General features: G+C 35.4%; 1 protein-coding gene across 3 annotated transcripts in view; it reads left to right on the top strand.

Moving 5' to 3' along the window:
• The window catches only part of TFAP2D (transcription factor AP-2 delta), a gene marked incomplete at both ends in the record, with an annotated part of 57872 nt that extends 44568 nt beyond the window's left edge, over positions 1-13304 (top strand). For all 3 annotated transcript variants that reach the window (XM_079146132.1, XM_079146134.1, XM_079146133.1), the window contains 2 exons: positions 1641-1754; positions 13085-13304. In XM_079146132.1, coding sequence (XP_079002258.1) covers positions 1641-1754; positions 13085-13304 — 334 coding nt within the window. The remainder of the gene's footprint in view (positions 1-1640; positions 1755-13084) is intronic.
• Positions 13305-14380: the final 1076 nt, after the last annotated feature.

Here is a 14380-nt window from a genome sequence, read left to right as displayed (position 1 = left end):
TTCTTATGACTGTCTTTCACTTCCATCTTCTTTCTGTAAAAAGAATAGGGTAAGTTCTGTGAAATGACAGAATAGTTGAGCAGTGTCGATAAACCAGAGGCACATTGTCCACAGAAAAAGATCACAAATGATCTCCAGCAGAATTCAATAACTTTTAGATATCTAATAATAAATAAGTCTCCACTGATTAAGCCCCATCATAAATTACATGTACTTCAAGGTAGTAGGTCATTTTTTGTAGTCATTTTGTTAATGGCACAAAGGCTTAGGAGTAGAATTGTGGTTGGGCTCATATTCATCTGGGAAAATTTGACTTGTTCATAATTACAGTCAGGGTCACATCATTATATTTTGCAAAAACAGACCAAAAAAGAAAGAAAAATTACTCTCGTATTATCTCAAATATACAGTGGACTCATCACAGATGATAGATGTTTTTGAGTAATTCCTTGACAATCCTTGAATTTACTCTCTAGCTGCTGCATTTTTTGGTGGGTTTTTTTTTTTCTGTTTTGTTTTAATTTTTTTGTAGTTGTAGATGGACAGCATGCCTTTATTTTATGTGTTTATTTTTATGTGATGCTAAGGATTGAACCCAGTGTCTCACACATGCTAGGCAAGTGCTTTGCCACTGAGTTACAGCCTCAGTCCCTTATGTGGTGTTTTGTTGTTTTAAAAAATCCTGTTTTTTTCTATATATTCTGCTCTTCATTATTATGTCATTTGGACTATGTATCACAAGAACTTCACTGTTATTCAAAATACACAGCAATGCTATTATCTAAAGTAAAACTAAAGACCAGAAATCATGATGATTAAAAGCAAAATAAGCAGCTGACAAGTGTCTTACAGGGTGATTTTGCAAGAAATCAGCTTACACAGAGAATAGTATTACAATTTTTTGAAGGTAGAGTACTAAACTTGGGCTAACAGATTATCTACTCCAAATATTAAAATGCAAAATTAATACACAAGAGTCTGAATTATAATGCAATCCTGGGAAAAGGGATTTTCCAAAGTCTACTTGAATCATGGCTGTGAATGAAAGCTATAACTTCAATTAAATTTGTTTACAGATATGATGACCTAAAATATCACATTTTAATATTTTAAAGAGCAATTATTATGTGTGATCCTTTCTTATGAATTGTCTTTCATCCTGATATTAATCTATCAGTATTCAAATGCAAAAAAAAGGAACATTGGTTTTCAGTGCCTAAGGATTATTATTTGCTTAAAATCATTTATGACAATGTTTCAGTAAGCTGAAGCAGGGGGATGACAAGTTTGAGATCAGCCTCAACAACTTAGGGAGGTCCTAAACAACTTAGCAAGACTGTCTCAATATAAAAAATGAAAAGGGCTGGGATGTAGGTCAATTGTAAAGCACCCTGGGGTTCAATTCCCAGTTAAAAAAGAAAAGAAGTCAAAAAGAAATACTTTGCATTCATTCTATGATCCTTGAAAGCAAAGTTACTATTAAGAACCTCAGCAATATGCTGTGAATGTAATTTCAGAGATTACTATATAAAATTTTTCTTGTCTTCTTTCAAAAAAGGAACATTTGGTAAAATATCATGATATGAAATTAAAGCCTCATTTTAAGAGTTCAGTTCAATTTTCTATCTTTTGTTTTTTAGACAAATTTGTAAAGAATTCCAAGACCTCCTGAGCCAAGATCGATCACCACTGGGATCCTCTCGACCCACTCCAATACTAGACCTTGACATCCAGAGACATTTAACACATTTCAGGTAAGACTGGTTTTCCCATTTGCTTAGATTCTCTTTTAAGTTGTTAAACCATCTCTACTAACCCAGATCTTCGCATTCCTTTCATACTTCTATTTAGAGGTATCACTTACATATTAAAATTGTGACTCTCCTAGTCTGTTTGAGCTGCTTTGACAAAATCCTTTGGATAATTTATAAATGAGACATTTACTGCTCATGGTTCTGGAGACTGGAAGTCCAAGATCAAGTGCCAGTATATTCAGATCTAGTGAGAGCTCACCCTTTGTTCAGAGGTGGCACCTTCAACATCATGTGATGAAAGGGACAAAAAAGCTCCCTTGGGACTTATTTTACAATGGTACTAATCCCATCCTTCATGACCTAAGCACCTCCTGACGACCCCACCTCTCAGGACTATTGCATTGGGGATCAAATTTCAAGATACAAATTTGGGGGAAGGGCACAAACTTTCAGGCCATAGCAGTGGACTGAATTTTTTAAAATCCCAAATATGTTAAGATAAAATTGAGAAACAACTAGTGCATGAAGCACTTCAGATCAGAAAAATTAGTATCTTTGTGTATTTATCAGGAATTTATGAGAGTGAACACTGTACTTTCAAGTAATACTTAGTAGTTTTAGATCAGGATTCTGAAATATTTTAAATAGTTTCTTATCCTGGTGAACCAAATTCTTGAATGAACAGAAGATCTGACAGAAGTAAGTGGGGTATAATTGCCTGATTTCCCAGGAGTATGTTAATAATTTCTACCTTTCTACCTAATTAGAAACTGGGCATGGTTCTTAAGTTAGACTTCGCAGAAGCCTGAAATGTATAACTGAAAGCACATTTTAAATCTCATTTTCCAAAATATTTCAGAAATCCATAGAACAATTTTTTTTCTGTTTATTTACACCCTAACTGCAGTAATAGAAAGAAAATAGCAATTACTCAGGTGTCAACAGGTTCAGGTGTCAACAGGTGTCTTCCAGGATTTTCTTTTCTTTTCTTTTCTTTTCTTTCTTTCTTTCTTTCTTTCTTTCTTTCTTTCTTTCTTTCTTTCTTTCTTTCTTTCTTTCTTTCTTTTTCTTTTTTTTTTTTTTGGTGTGTGTGTGTGTGTGTTTGCTGGGAATTGAACCAAGTAGGGGCTGTACCACTTGAGACCTTTTAAAATTTTCATCGTTGTTATTTTGAGGTAGTGAGGTAGTGTTTCACTAAGTTGCCTAGGCAGACTTTGAACTTGTGATCCTCTTGCCTCAGCCTCCCAAACTGGCAGGATTGCAGGTGTGCACCACTACTCCTGGCACCTTCCAATTTTTAAACTCGCATTCTAATGCCCACCTATATTTAGTATCAAATATTTTGTCATCATTTAGTTTTCATTTGGTAGAAAAAAACAATGCTACGAAAAGACTTACATACATTAAATTTTAAAATGCTTTCACTGTCTGACAAAATTTTACTATCGAGCAGGGCATTCCATTATATGAAGTAATGGATGTTTAAATAAGTTGGAATTTAGTGAGAAAAATTAGAGACATTTAAGTAGAATACTTTTTATCCAATACATCACAAATCTCCTCAAGGGAGGTAATAAACATATCCCTGGAGCCTCAACTTGGGATTTATCTTCAAAAAATGCACCAAATGTAAGATACATTTCAAATAACATTTTTCTGTGGCTCAATTGAGATAGGAAAGGCAAAAGTAAAAATGTAATATTATGAGCAAATATAAAGTCTAGAAAAATTGAGAGCAAAAGGTTTTGAAGTCAAGAGAACCATTTTCAAATCCAGGCCCTTTTGCTTGTGTACTGCATTGTCTGCAGAAACTTAAAAGTCTCAGAGGCCTTTATTGCCCTAGCTTTAAATGATATAAGAACCCCTTTATTATATGCTGGTAGTGATCTAAAATGAGATAAAGAACATAAGGTAGGCCTTTAATAAATGATGTATCATTTTCCTTCATCACTGATCCAAGTTTAAGAGGTATCGGCTCCACTGGTATTGCGGAACAAATATTTACCATATTCTTGTGTATACCCCTAAAGGTACTTGTAATTTTGACTGAAGTGACTTTAGAATTTAAAATCTTTTAAGTTACCAGTTTTCTTTAAAGAGGAATTTACTGTTGAAATACAGAGAATTGGGACTCACAGACACTGAAGATCTCATTGGAGAGTGAGCTGTCATTTTCTGGCTCAAAACAAAATAGAACTTCAACATGCAAATTGGACATTAGCTACTGTGAAATAGCCAAATAATTTGCTTGCTCAGCATAGGCACAATCTGCTAATTGCCACAGAACTCTGTAGAAAACTCATCCCATTGAAACAATACTGATATCACACTCCTCAGAGCCTTATGGAGTCAGCTTAATTCTGGTTCCTTCCCAGTTTCTTTTGTGTGTGTGTGTGGGGGGGATGGTACTGGGGATTGAACTCAGGGGCACTCAACAACTGAACCACATCCCACATCCCCAGCCCTATTTTGTATTTTATTTAGAGACAGGGTTCTCGCTGAGTTGTGTAGTGCCTTGCTTTTGCCGAAGCTGGCTTTGAACTCGAGATCCTCTGTCTCAGTCTCCTGAGACGCTGGGATTACAAGCATGTGCCATTACACCTGAATTCCCTCCCAATTCCTAAAGGACACTCTTACATCCCAGAGTTTTCCCCCCTGGGTTCTTTATCACTGTTTCATTTAGTGTTCCACGTATGACAGGCATTGCAGTTGATATTTTTTGAATCTGTGTCCTTGGTAACAAACCTAAGAGGATGTTTGTCTCCATTAACATGTGAGCATCACTAAGTCTTTTCCCAGGGACTAAAAGTGTGTACAGTTTACTGTTCCTGTTTTTTTCTTGGGACAGGCCAGGATTTGGGAAAGGTAATACAGCAGTGAATTTTATTAATATGGTGAAAGCATTCTTTAGTGTCAGAAGAGAAATTAGGAAATTTAATTAAATGTGTATTCTGAATAAATTATACAACTAGGTTTATCATACAAGAAATAATATTAGTAAGCCTTCTTCAGGGTATTTTGCTATTTCAGGGGGACTTCAAATATCATTTCATGTAAAAACACGGGAAATAGTAGGCCTGAATTGCAACAAGAAGTTCCTGTGTTTCCCAAACAAACTCCTTTACAGAATTGGAATTAAACTTTAAAACTTTAACATAAGTTCCAAGAGAAAAAGCATGCCTATAAGTAGCTAGGTTTTATTCATAATTTAAACAACATAAAATAAGTCTTTGTGTTAATAATTTTTAAAAAGCATCTTTTGTAGTAAAACTTTCACAAGCAAAAATTGAACAAACAAGTTTTCATTCCTTCTCAGATCATGATGCTCTTCTTTAATTAATCTGCATTAAATTACTCACATTCCTTTATTATTAAACAGTAAATTAAATAATTAGAACAGTTACCAATATTATTGTTCTTCACAAATTGCATGGCACCAAAACAAATGCTGTGGGAATGTCCATGGAAAAGTATTCAAGAGTACTTACTTGTTAAAGCATAGAAAGGCCAGCTTTGTTCAGGAACTTTGCAGTAGGTAGAGGACACTGCAGTGGGTCTTGAAGTGCAGGGGAGAGATTTGGCTCAACTTGAAAGATGACATGGGTGACTATGAGTTTATACCCAAGGAGCAGTGTGGGGTCAGTGGATAGAAAATTACTAGGAGGAAACTTCAGGGGAAGGGCAAAATGGTCAAGAGTATCTAACAGGATTGGTGATAAAGATAAGTCAGAGTGATTAGACATCACTGGAAGATGGTAGAGAATGAGAAAACTGATCAGATATCAAGGTTGACCAGATATCAAAGGGGGAAGGCTCTCAATAAACTGATTTAGCAGGATTATTGCTAAAACTTGATTTTACAAAGAAATAACATAACTGGACCTAGGAGAAGATTCAGAAGTCTGCCTAACACAGAACAAAGAATAGAATCTTCTTCAGGAAGTACATACATTAAAGCATCCATTATGGATCATTTGATAAGATTTCTATGGATTTTTTGGGTTAGCATATAGAAGACTTAATTCAAACAATAGAATCTAGAGGCAACTGTTTCTAATTAAAAAAAAAAAAACTGCCAATGTGACCACATCTACAACTTATATAAATAATTGACTGAGGTATGCATATAGAGAATAATTTGATACATTTTTATTTAAAGATTTTTTTTCACCTTTCTTGAGCTGTGGCTTGGAGATGAGTCCACAGGGAGATGGCACAGGCTAGAGGAAAGCACTCAGTATGGACTCTCCTTCCAGACTGATGAATTTGACCCCATTCTCTAAATGATGTTCCATTTTAAACCATTCCTTACACTGTGTCTGTAAGACCATACTTCTTCTCTTTATACTTTATCAATCTGTTCATTATTCAATATCAACAGTTCAATAGCATTAATTTAAAAAAAAAACACGAGACCTGTTTTTACCATTTCTACTCTCCTATTCTAAAAATAAAATACGACATGTTTGACAAGGAAAAGTATAAGGAGATGGTTAATTCAGCTCAAAAATTCCATTACCATATGTAAAATATATATACACCTGTCAAGAAATGTCATCACCTTCAAAATATGACTTGGATGTTCTTGACTTTGGCCTCTCATATGTATAATGATTCCATCCTTAGTCTGTTTTGATGAGTTGGGATGAAATAAAATGGAATCATAAGGACCCATTTCCTTTTGGGACCTCAAGTAAGCTGAGCAGGAAGAATGTGACCTTAGAGTGGTGGATGAGCATACATCTACCAATCCAACATCCAGGGGAGTCATAAACACAATGTGAGATTTGTACATGTGTCCCTTGAAAGTGTGTCATGGACAGTTCTTTAATTCAATAAAACCTGATGATTATACCCATTTTGAAGTATTATGATACACACTAGCATATCAAAGCCTCCCAAAACCTTTTTGAATGGAAGGGATGGATGGAATTTCCAAAATTTGATCACAGAAAGCCTTTTTATGTCTCAGAATACCTATTAACAGTCTGTGGAACTAAGGTTCTGCAGAGGTTCTTGTGGAAATGCTGAAGTCCACTTTATTTTTGGACCTTAAGGAAATATATTCAACTCCCTGGCTGCTTTTAAACTGAAGGGGAGAAATAGTATAAAAAAATACTGATCCCATTCCAAACTAACTAAATCAGGATCTCTGGGTTGTGACCCACACATTGAAATAAAGCTCACTGGGTGGTTTCTTAACTCTGTCTAGTATGGAGAACCACCAGTTGAAGAAGTCATGGAAAATTTGTGCATGTAGTCAAGGCTTTGCTAATGAGTAGATTCCAGTGATTCTCTACCACCAGCCACTATGGAACTAGATATGTTAATTATGCATCTTAATTAAATTCCATTCAAAAAGAACTTGGGACCATAAGATGAAATAATGGACATAAGATAATGCATCTAGAAAAATAAGAACTGTCGGCTAATTTCCTTTTTCTTCTATTTCCTAAGTCAGTTAGGCTACAAAGAATACCTTCCACCATGTTCTGAGGGATTAAAGCCCCAGTACTTTCCCCAGGTCTCTCTCCATGGACTATATTTATGGATTGTGCTGCTTCAAAGAGATGAAGTGCCTTATCGATAATGTTCTGAAGAAAAGTGAAGATTGGCAGAGAAGCCCCCAACCCTTTGCTGGGGTTATATAGGTCAGTTCCCCAGGGCTGTCCCTCTTCACTGTTCTCATGACTAGAAGACAACGTTCCTCTGGCAGCTACCTAATTTAGTAATGACAGTACACAGAGCCTCAATCTACACCTGGAGCTACGCCTATAGTAGTCGAGTAATCCGGGAGACTAGGAAAAGGGAGACTTGTCTTCTCTGTGTATCTTGCTGCTTGCATGCTTCCTAAAAGCAAAAGAGCAGAACTGAGGACAGTGCAAATGACATCTGTATGTAATTCTAGAAATTAGAAGATTCATGAATATCCACTGGGATGATATAATACATTATAACAAAATGACAGGAATAAAAGCCCACACTGTATTTCAGGTTTCTCATAAATAGAAGAAATGAAGGAAAAACAAGTGGGTTTGTCAAACATTTTCTAGGTAGAAAATTGAAATTTTGGGCTGGGGGTTTTTCTCAATGGTAGAGCACTTGCTTGGCATGTACAATGCCCTTGCTTCACCCCCAGCACTGAAAAAAAAAAGTTTAAAATTTTATAAAATGAAATTAGCTTTTATTCTGATTACTGAAATGATGATTGTAGGCTATTTTCTCTTGACTTTTGTACCTTTGGTTTGTATAAGATTAGTATCAATTACTGCCAGGATTTTGTATACTTAAAAAGCTTAAAAATCTACCCACATTTGACAGAGCAGTTCAATCTTCACAGAAAATACTAAAGAAACTTTCATTTTCTTTTCAATACAGACTAAATCTGTGTTTGGTAGGTAGAAAGGAGCTGGATACCAGGCCCAAGAGTTGCCAAGAGAGGAAGAATTCATTGAAGTTCCCATAGGATTTTGCTTTAGTCTGTGGTTTAGAAAAAAATGTTTCAGTGGTTTCATTTAAGTTAATTTAGACAAATCAATTTAAGATAAAGTATTTCTGAAGGACCATTAGAGTAATATGGAAACAGCTTGGTAACATTCTCTAGCCTACAACAAAGCCAACAAAATGTAAATTGGTTCTTGTCCCTGAGATAGATGTCCATTCAGAATCCTTGATTAGTTTATGTTCAGCTTAAGTACTAAGTTTAGGAGATTTCAAAGATAAACAAACAACTTAAGTCCTTCTACCATCCAAAAAAAGCACTTAACCAAGAATCATAGGGTTTTTAGAAAGTATGTAAAATTTTTAACCTATGGAACTTTCCTGAAAGGCCTCATCATTAATGTCAAGTACTTTAAAGACACTAAGTTAGATTGTAATCACCATTTTACTTGTAAAACCATAATGTATTCTCTCAAACAGCAATCTCTTCTCTTCTACCCACTATTCTACCTTTCTTTCTATTTCTGAGTCTCCATTTCCTTTCTGTTAACATTCACTGATAGCAATTACAGTTTAAACTGTTGCAATATATTTCCCTTCAAAGGGTTAAAGGTTGTATCAGAACTTATCAGGTCAAGTCCATTAGTTAAGAAGACGATGCCACCTATTTATTTATTTATTTTTGTTTTTGTGGTGCTGGGATTGAACCCAGGGGCTTGTGTGTGCTGTGAGTGTTTTCCTACTGAGCTCCATCCCCTGTCTGAGTATCACTTTGGAAAAGGCAAAAATAACACAGGTCCACAGCCACATAGACACACCACCTCTCTAGAAAATACAGCTCTACCTGATAATGTCCTTCCAATGACTGAAATGTGAACACTTTGGGGAAAACTTGGGGGTGGGGGAGGATATACAAACATAGAACTTCATTTCTGAATCCAGCACAGTCACCACCTTCCTAAACTGAGCCAATTTGAAGAGGCGGTTAATGTTGCAGAAAGATGGTCTAGAGAATGTTAATTGGGAGGTCTAGCAAAATAGGACTTTTGTAAATCGTGAATAAAATTGGAAGATGAGTGTTAAATGCAAGTTACATTTTCCCTTCCATCAGGTGCCATAAACCAGAGCAGTTGGGATTTTCTCAGCAGGTGATTGTATTGCTCACAGTCAGTTGTCAGAGGCTTTCTGCTCCTCAGTGTGAAATTAGTAATAGGAAAATGAAACCGATGAACTGGAATCTAGTTAAAGAGAGAGAGGAAAAAAAATGAATGGGACTATAGTCCCAGGTAGACAAAGTTTTGAAGCCTGCCTAACTGTGATCCAACCCTCTAATTTTGACCCTTCATATTTTAGTTTAAACTTACTGGTTTTTTAAGCTTTATCCCCCTATGAACTGCTCTTGAATCAGATCTTTCCCTTGGTGTACTGCAACACTAATTTGCTTTTTACCCAAGTGGACATGTTTTCCTTAATCTCCCCTAAATTTCATATAATTGATTTTGCCCACCAATTAAGCTGTCTACCACATTAAGGTATTTTAGAACTTCGGTTCTATTATCCAATGCAGGAATTTTCTTCTCTATTTTAATGCCAACCATTAAGTTAAAAATCCATGATGCCTTCAATCTCATTGTTAATTAACATGTCAAGCAGAGTGGGATTAATGAGAGCCTCACAGCACTCCACCAGAGATATCCTTCAAGACTGGCAACTGCCCTCACATCCATACTTTGGGTACTCTTGTACAATCAGCTGGGAATTTACCTTATTCTGCTGTTATCTAGCTTACTTTTCTAATCACTTTATCATATGGTATTTTAGGAGATTTATTGGATGCATTGCTAAAATCTGACAGTAAATTGGATTGTTACTACTCTAATAACCATTTTATGAATGGAAATACAGTTACTTTTATTGCACTTCCTACTGAATCCATGAACCATTCCAGCAAACACTTCTATTTTAAAATGCTAATATTTCATGTTTTCAATAACCCATTACATAAACAAATTGTGATAAATCCAGTCAGTGGAATATTTACCAGCAATAAAAAGAAATAATCTTTTGACAAATACAGTATGACTGAATCTCAAAATAAGAGAAATCAGTCACAAAGGTCTACAAATTTTATGATTCAGTTTATACAATATTCAGTGGGAGTGTAAAACTATAGGGACAGAAACTACAGCAGTAATTGCCAGGAACTGAAGGTCCAGAATGTGAAATAAGCCAGGCACACAATGACGTATATCAGTGATTTCACTTATATGTGACCAACATCTCTCCATTTCCCCCACCTAGCCCTGCCATCCACCCTAATCTTCTGTGATTCAACTTTTTAGATTCCACGTATAAGTGATGAATTTCCATGTTGTTTCCCTTAATGGCTGCACCAGTTTATATTCTCACCAACAATATACTGTGGTTCCATTTCTCTACAGCCTCACTAGCACTTTTTATCTCTTGTCTTTTTTATAATAACCATCCTAATGTGTGTAAGACTCATTATGACTAGAGTTTGTGTATCCCTGATGATTAATGATGTTGAATATCTTTTCACATACCTATTGGTCATTTTAATGTCATCTTTGGGAAAACATCTGTTCATATCCTTAGCCCATTTTATAATCAGATTATTTGTTTTTTGTATTGAAGTATGCTTGATTTCCTTGTATAGTTTGGATATTAATCCCACATTGAATAGGTGCTTTGCTCATATTTTTTCTTTTTAGGTGGGTTGCCTTCTTTTACTGTTCTTTTCTTTGTCATGTCTAAGTATTTTAGTTTGATGTAGTCCCACTTGCTTATTTTTGCTTGTTCCCTGTTCTTTTGGTGTCATATACAAAAAATCATCACAGATAACCTTAGTTAAAAGAAGAGGTTGTATGCATGGCCAAGCAGCTACATATTAAGGGAAGGTGTTACTCAGCACATTTGGTGGGTGCCACTACAATCACTTCTTCTGCTACTCCAAACAAACCATTTGTTTTCCAGGCTACCGTATAGATCCCAAATCATATCAATTTCCCTCTAGTTGTCTCATTATAGAAATGGAGCTGAAATCAATTTTCTCTTTCAACAATGCAATACAATGCAGCAGAGATATGCATATATTCAAACCATTATGATGTCTCATACTACAAATTTTGGTGCAAATAATTGCCCATACATGAATATTCTTGTTTCCTAGATGATGAAAGACTGATATATTTCGTGCTTTTTAATGCATGAATATTATGACTGAGGATTAAGACAAACTTCATAAAATACCCAAAGAAAAGATGATGGGACCATGAAGGGCATGCAGGAAATTTTCCTTTAACCATATAAATTTTGCAATGAACAATATCTACATTTATCAAGCATTTAGTGTAGTTCTGGCATCACCTGAGCTTTATGGGTGAATTAATATACACAATAATCCCATGTAGTAGATTGTACTATTGTTTCCAGTGAGGTATATTAATAGGCTGCCTTAGACTCCAAATCCCTCATTTGCATTGTTTCTAAATCTCATTTTAAAATTTCATTACTGTGCTTGTCAAGCATGTGCAAGGATCTGGGTTTGATCCCCAGCACCATGAAAATAAATAAATAAATAAATAAATAAAATCTCATTATTTTTGCTGTTAAAAATTATATATCTTTTTTGGGTGGGGCCTTTTAAACAACCTACCTCACCCTCAAATTTTATAAATTTTTTTTATTTGTTCTAATTTGTTGTACATAAAAATTATATATCTTATGAGAAGTAACCAGAAGTTGTTAGCATATTATGAAGAATTGGTAACATTTAATATTAAAACTGCTAGTGTCATGGTAACTATTGGATGTGTAAGCAGTTAATGGTTTCATTTATTAAGTGTATTTCATCTGTGTAGATGCACACAATATTACATATAGTGTAGTATGTTTATAAGATGTGACAAGTATGTTTTCTATATTATTATAAGTTATAGGAAGCAAATTGAGAGTGTTACTTCAGAACAATTGACACAGATGGAAAGTATGTGTATAGTTTCTAGTCACAGAAAGAGATAATCTACAGTTAGATATTTGTTCAACAAAAGACATCTGTTATAGCTGGAAGGGCTGTCAATGCTGAGGTTACCACAACACTTTCCACACTTGAGGACTAGTTGTGGTTATTAGTTAATTAGTTTGCTTCTTGAGATGGAATTTTAATTTTCTCTCATTTAGGAGTCTGGATAGGTTCCTTACACTTTGTTATGTATCTGTCACCATTATGATTTCTTCATCTATATTATGCATAGAACATTTGTGAAGAAATAGAAGGCACTTGATTTTCCTTTTAATCAATTGGGAACTGCATAAATCACTTCCCTCATATTCTATTATCGATAGGTTAGTTCCATGTCCAGATGCTTAAAGAGAAGTTCAGAAATGTCATCTCTAGCTGGATGGCCACATGCCCAGAAAATATCTTCCTTAATGTGGTGGAAAAAGAAGAATGAAGTGAGAGGAATGGATTGTTATTAGGGACAATCGACCAATTATTTCTTTATGGGTGATTTATGCCACACAAGTATATATTCTTGAAAGGAAGGTAATTTCCACAGATAGGAAGTTACATTTTCTATCTACTTCTTAATGAGATGAAATATCAAGTCAGGTGTTAATACTCAGACTTGCTAATAATTAGTGTTTAAATTAAGTTCATCAATGATAAGTCTTTTTCCAAATAGGTCCTAAACTTGGTCAATGGCAGTACTTGAATTGTGTTATATCCTCCTCAATGTTCAAAAACATTTGAGAACACAATAAATGTACATTCAGTTGAATGTTTTGGATGAAATGGGGGGTGTGTTCTGGTCCAAATCATACCACAAGTTATCTACCTATCTTTTCTTACCAATTCTCATTTCCAGTTTGATCACTCATGGCTTTGGGACTCCAGCAATATGTGCAGCTCTAAGCACTTTCCAGACAGTCCTCAGTGAAATGCTGAACTACTTGGAAAAACACACTTCTCACAAAAACGGTGGAGCAGCGGATTCTGGCCAAGGACATGCCAACTCGGAGAAAGCCCCCCTGCGGAAAACTTCAGAGGCTGCTGTGAAAGAGGGCAAAACAGAAAAGACAGACTAGCTACATCAAACAGAATCTATTTCCAGAGAGTCTTGCTGCTGATATTTTTTCTAATATATATATCATTGAGGGTGACTAATCTTCAATGGACCAAATCTCTACCCTCCCCCAACCCTTCATATAAAACAAAAGTGGAAATGAAAAATGAAACAAAAAAAGGACAAATCCAAAAAATGAAAAAAAAAAAGAAAACAGCAGTGTAACCGTGTGATGAAATTGTCACTTTTTAAAATTTTATGTTATGATAAACTCCTTTTGTGCACGTAGTTTATTGTTCTGAATTATATACATCACAGTTTTCAAGCACTTCTGGACTTTGGAGAGGCAGCACATGCTTTTTCACATTTAACTGATGCACTTTCTTATCCAGCTTTGTAGTTAGGGATCAGAAAGCATGACCAAACTGGAATCCACCACCAGTGCTTACATCTCCAGTCTTTCTCAATTCCCTGTTAATGGAACAATGCCTCTTTCCATTAAATAGATCAATCTGGAAAATAATTCATTAATAAATATTTGGGGAACTAAAAAGGGCAGTCATGAATTTTTGTCCTATGAACTGACAGCAATTCTAAAAATTTGGTCACCCCTAGCCACTTAACTACCAATGCCTTGGTGGTTTTTAAAAATTCTAGAAAACTCTGTCCCTTCTATGATGTTCTCACTGCCTCCCAGATCCATTTATCCCCCTGATAGTTAAGAAGACATTCAGAAGGCGTACCACTGTAAGGATAAGAGATAAATCTTCTCTCCATTCTCTTCATGACACCCTCTTAAGTTCAAGCAAAACAGACTGCATTTAGGGGGTTAGAGTAAATGGATACAGAAGAGGGCAACTTTGCCACTCTTGGGTTCTTGATGAAAAGCAGTGGTGTGTTGTCTGGAAATGTATGGAAATAGGAACAGTGATCTTACTGGAAAGTACTATCCCTTAGAAACCATACAAGAGACCAAGGTACTAGTGGAGGCCCTTTTAAAACACTAGTAGCCAATGATTTTATGGTTAAGTTGAGAGCCGCTTCTTTTGTGCTTCCTCAACCTGCCCAATAGTTATGTTCTAAACTTTTAGAGGCACT

Source organism: Sciurus vulgaris (genome assembly GCF_902686455.1).
Source record: "Sciurus vulgaris genome assembly, chromosome: 7".
Taxonomy (NCBI): domain Eukaryota; kingdom Metazoa; phylum Chordata; class Mammalia; order Rodentia; family Sciuridae; genus Sciurus; species Sciurus vulgaris.
This window is presented reverse-complemented; position numbering and strand designations above follow the sequence as displayed.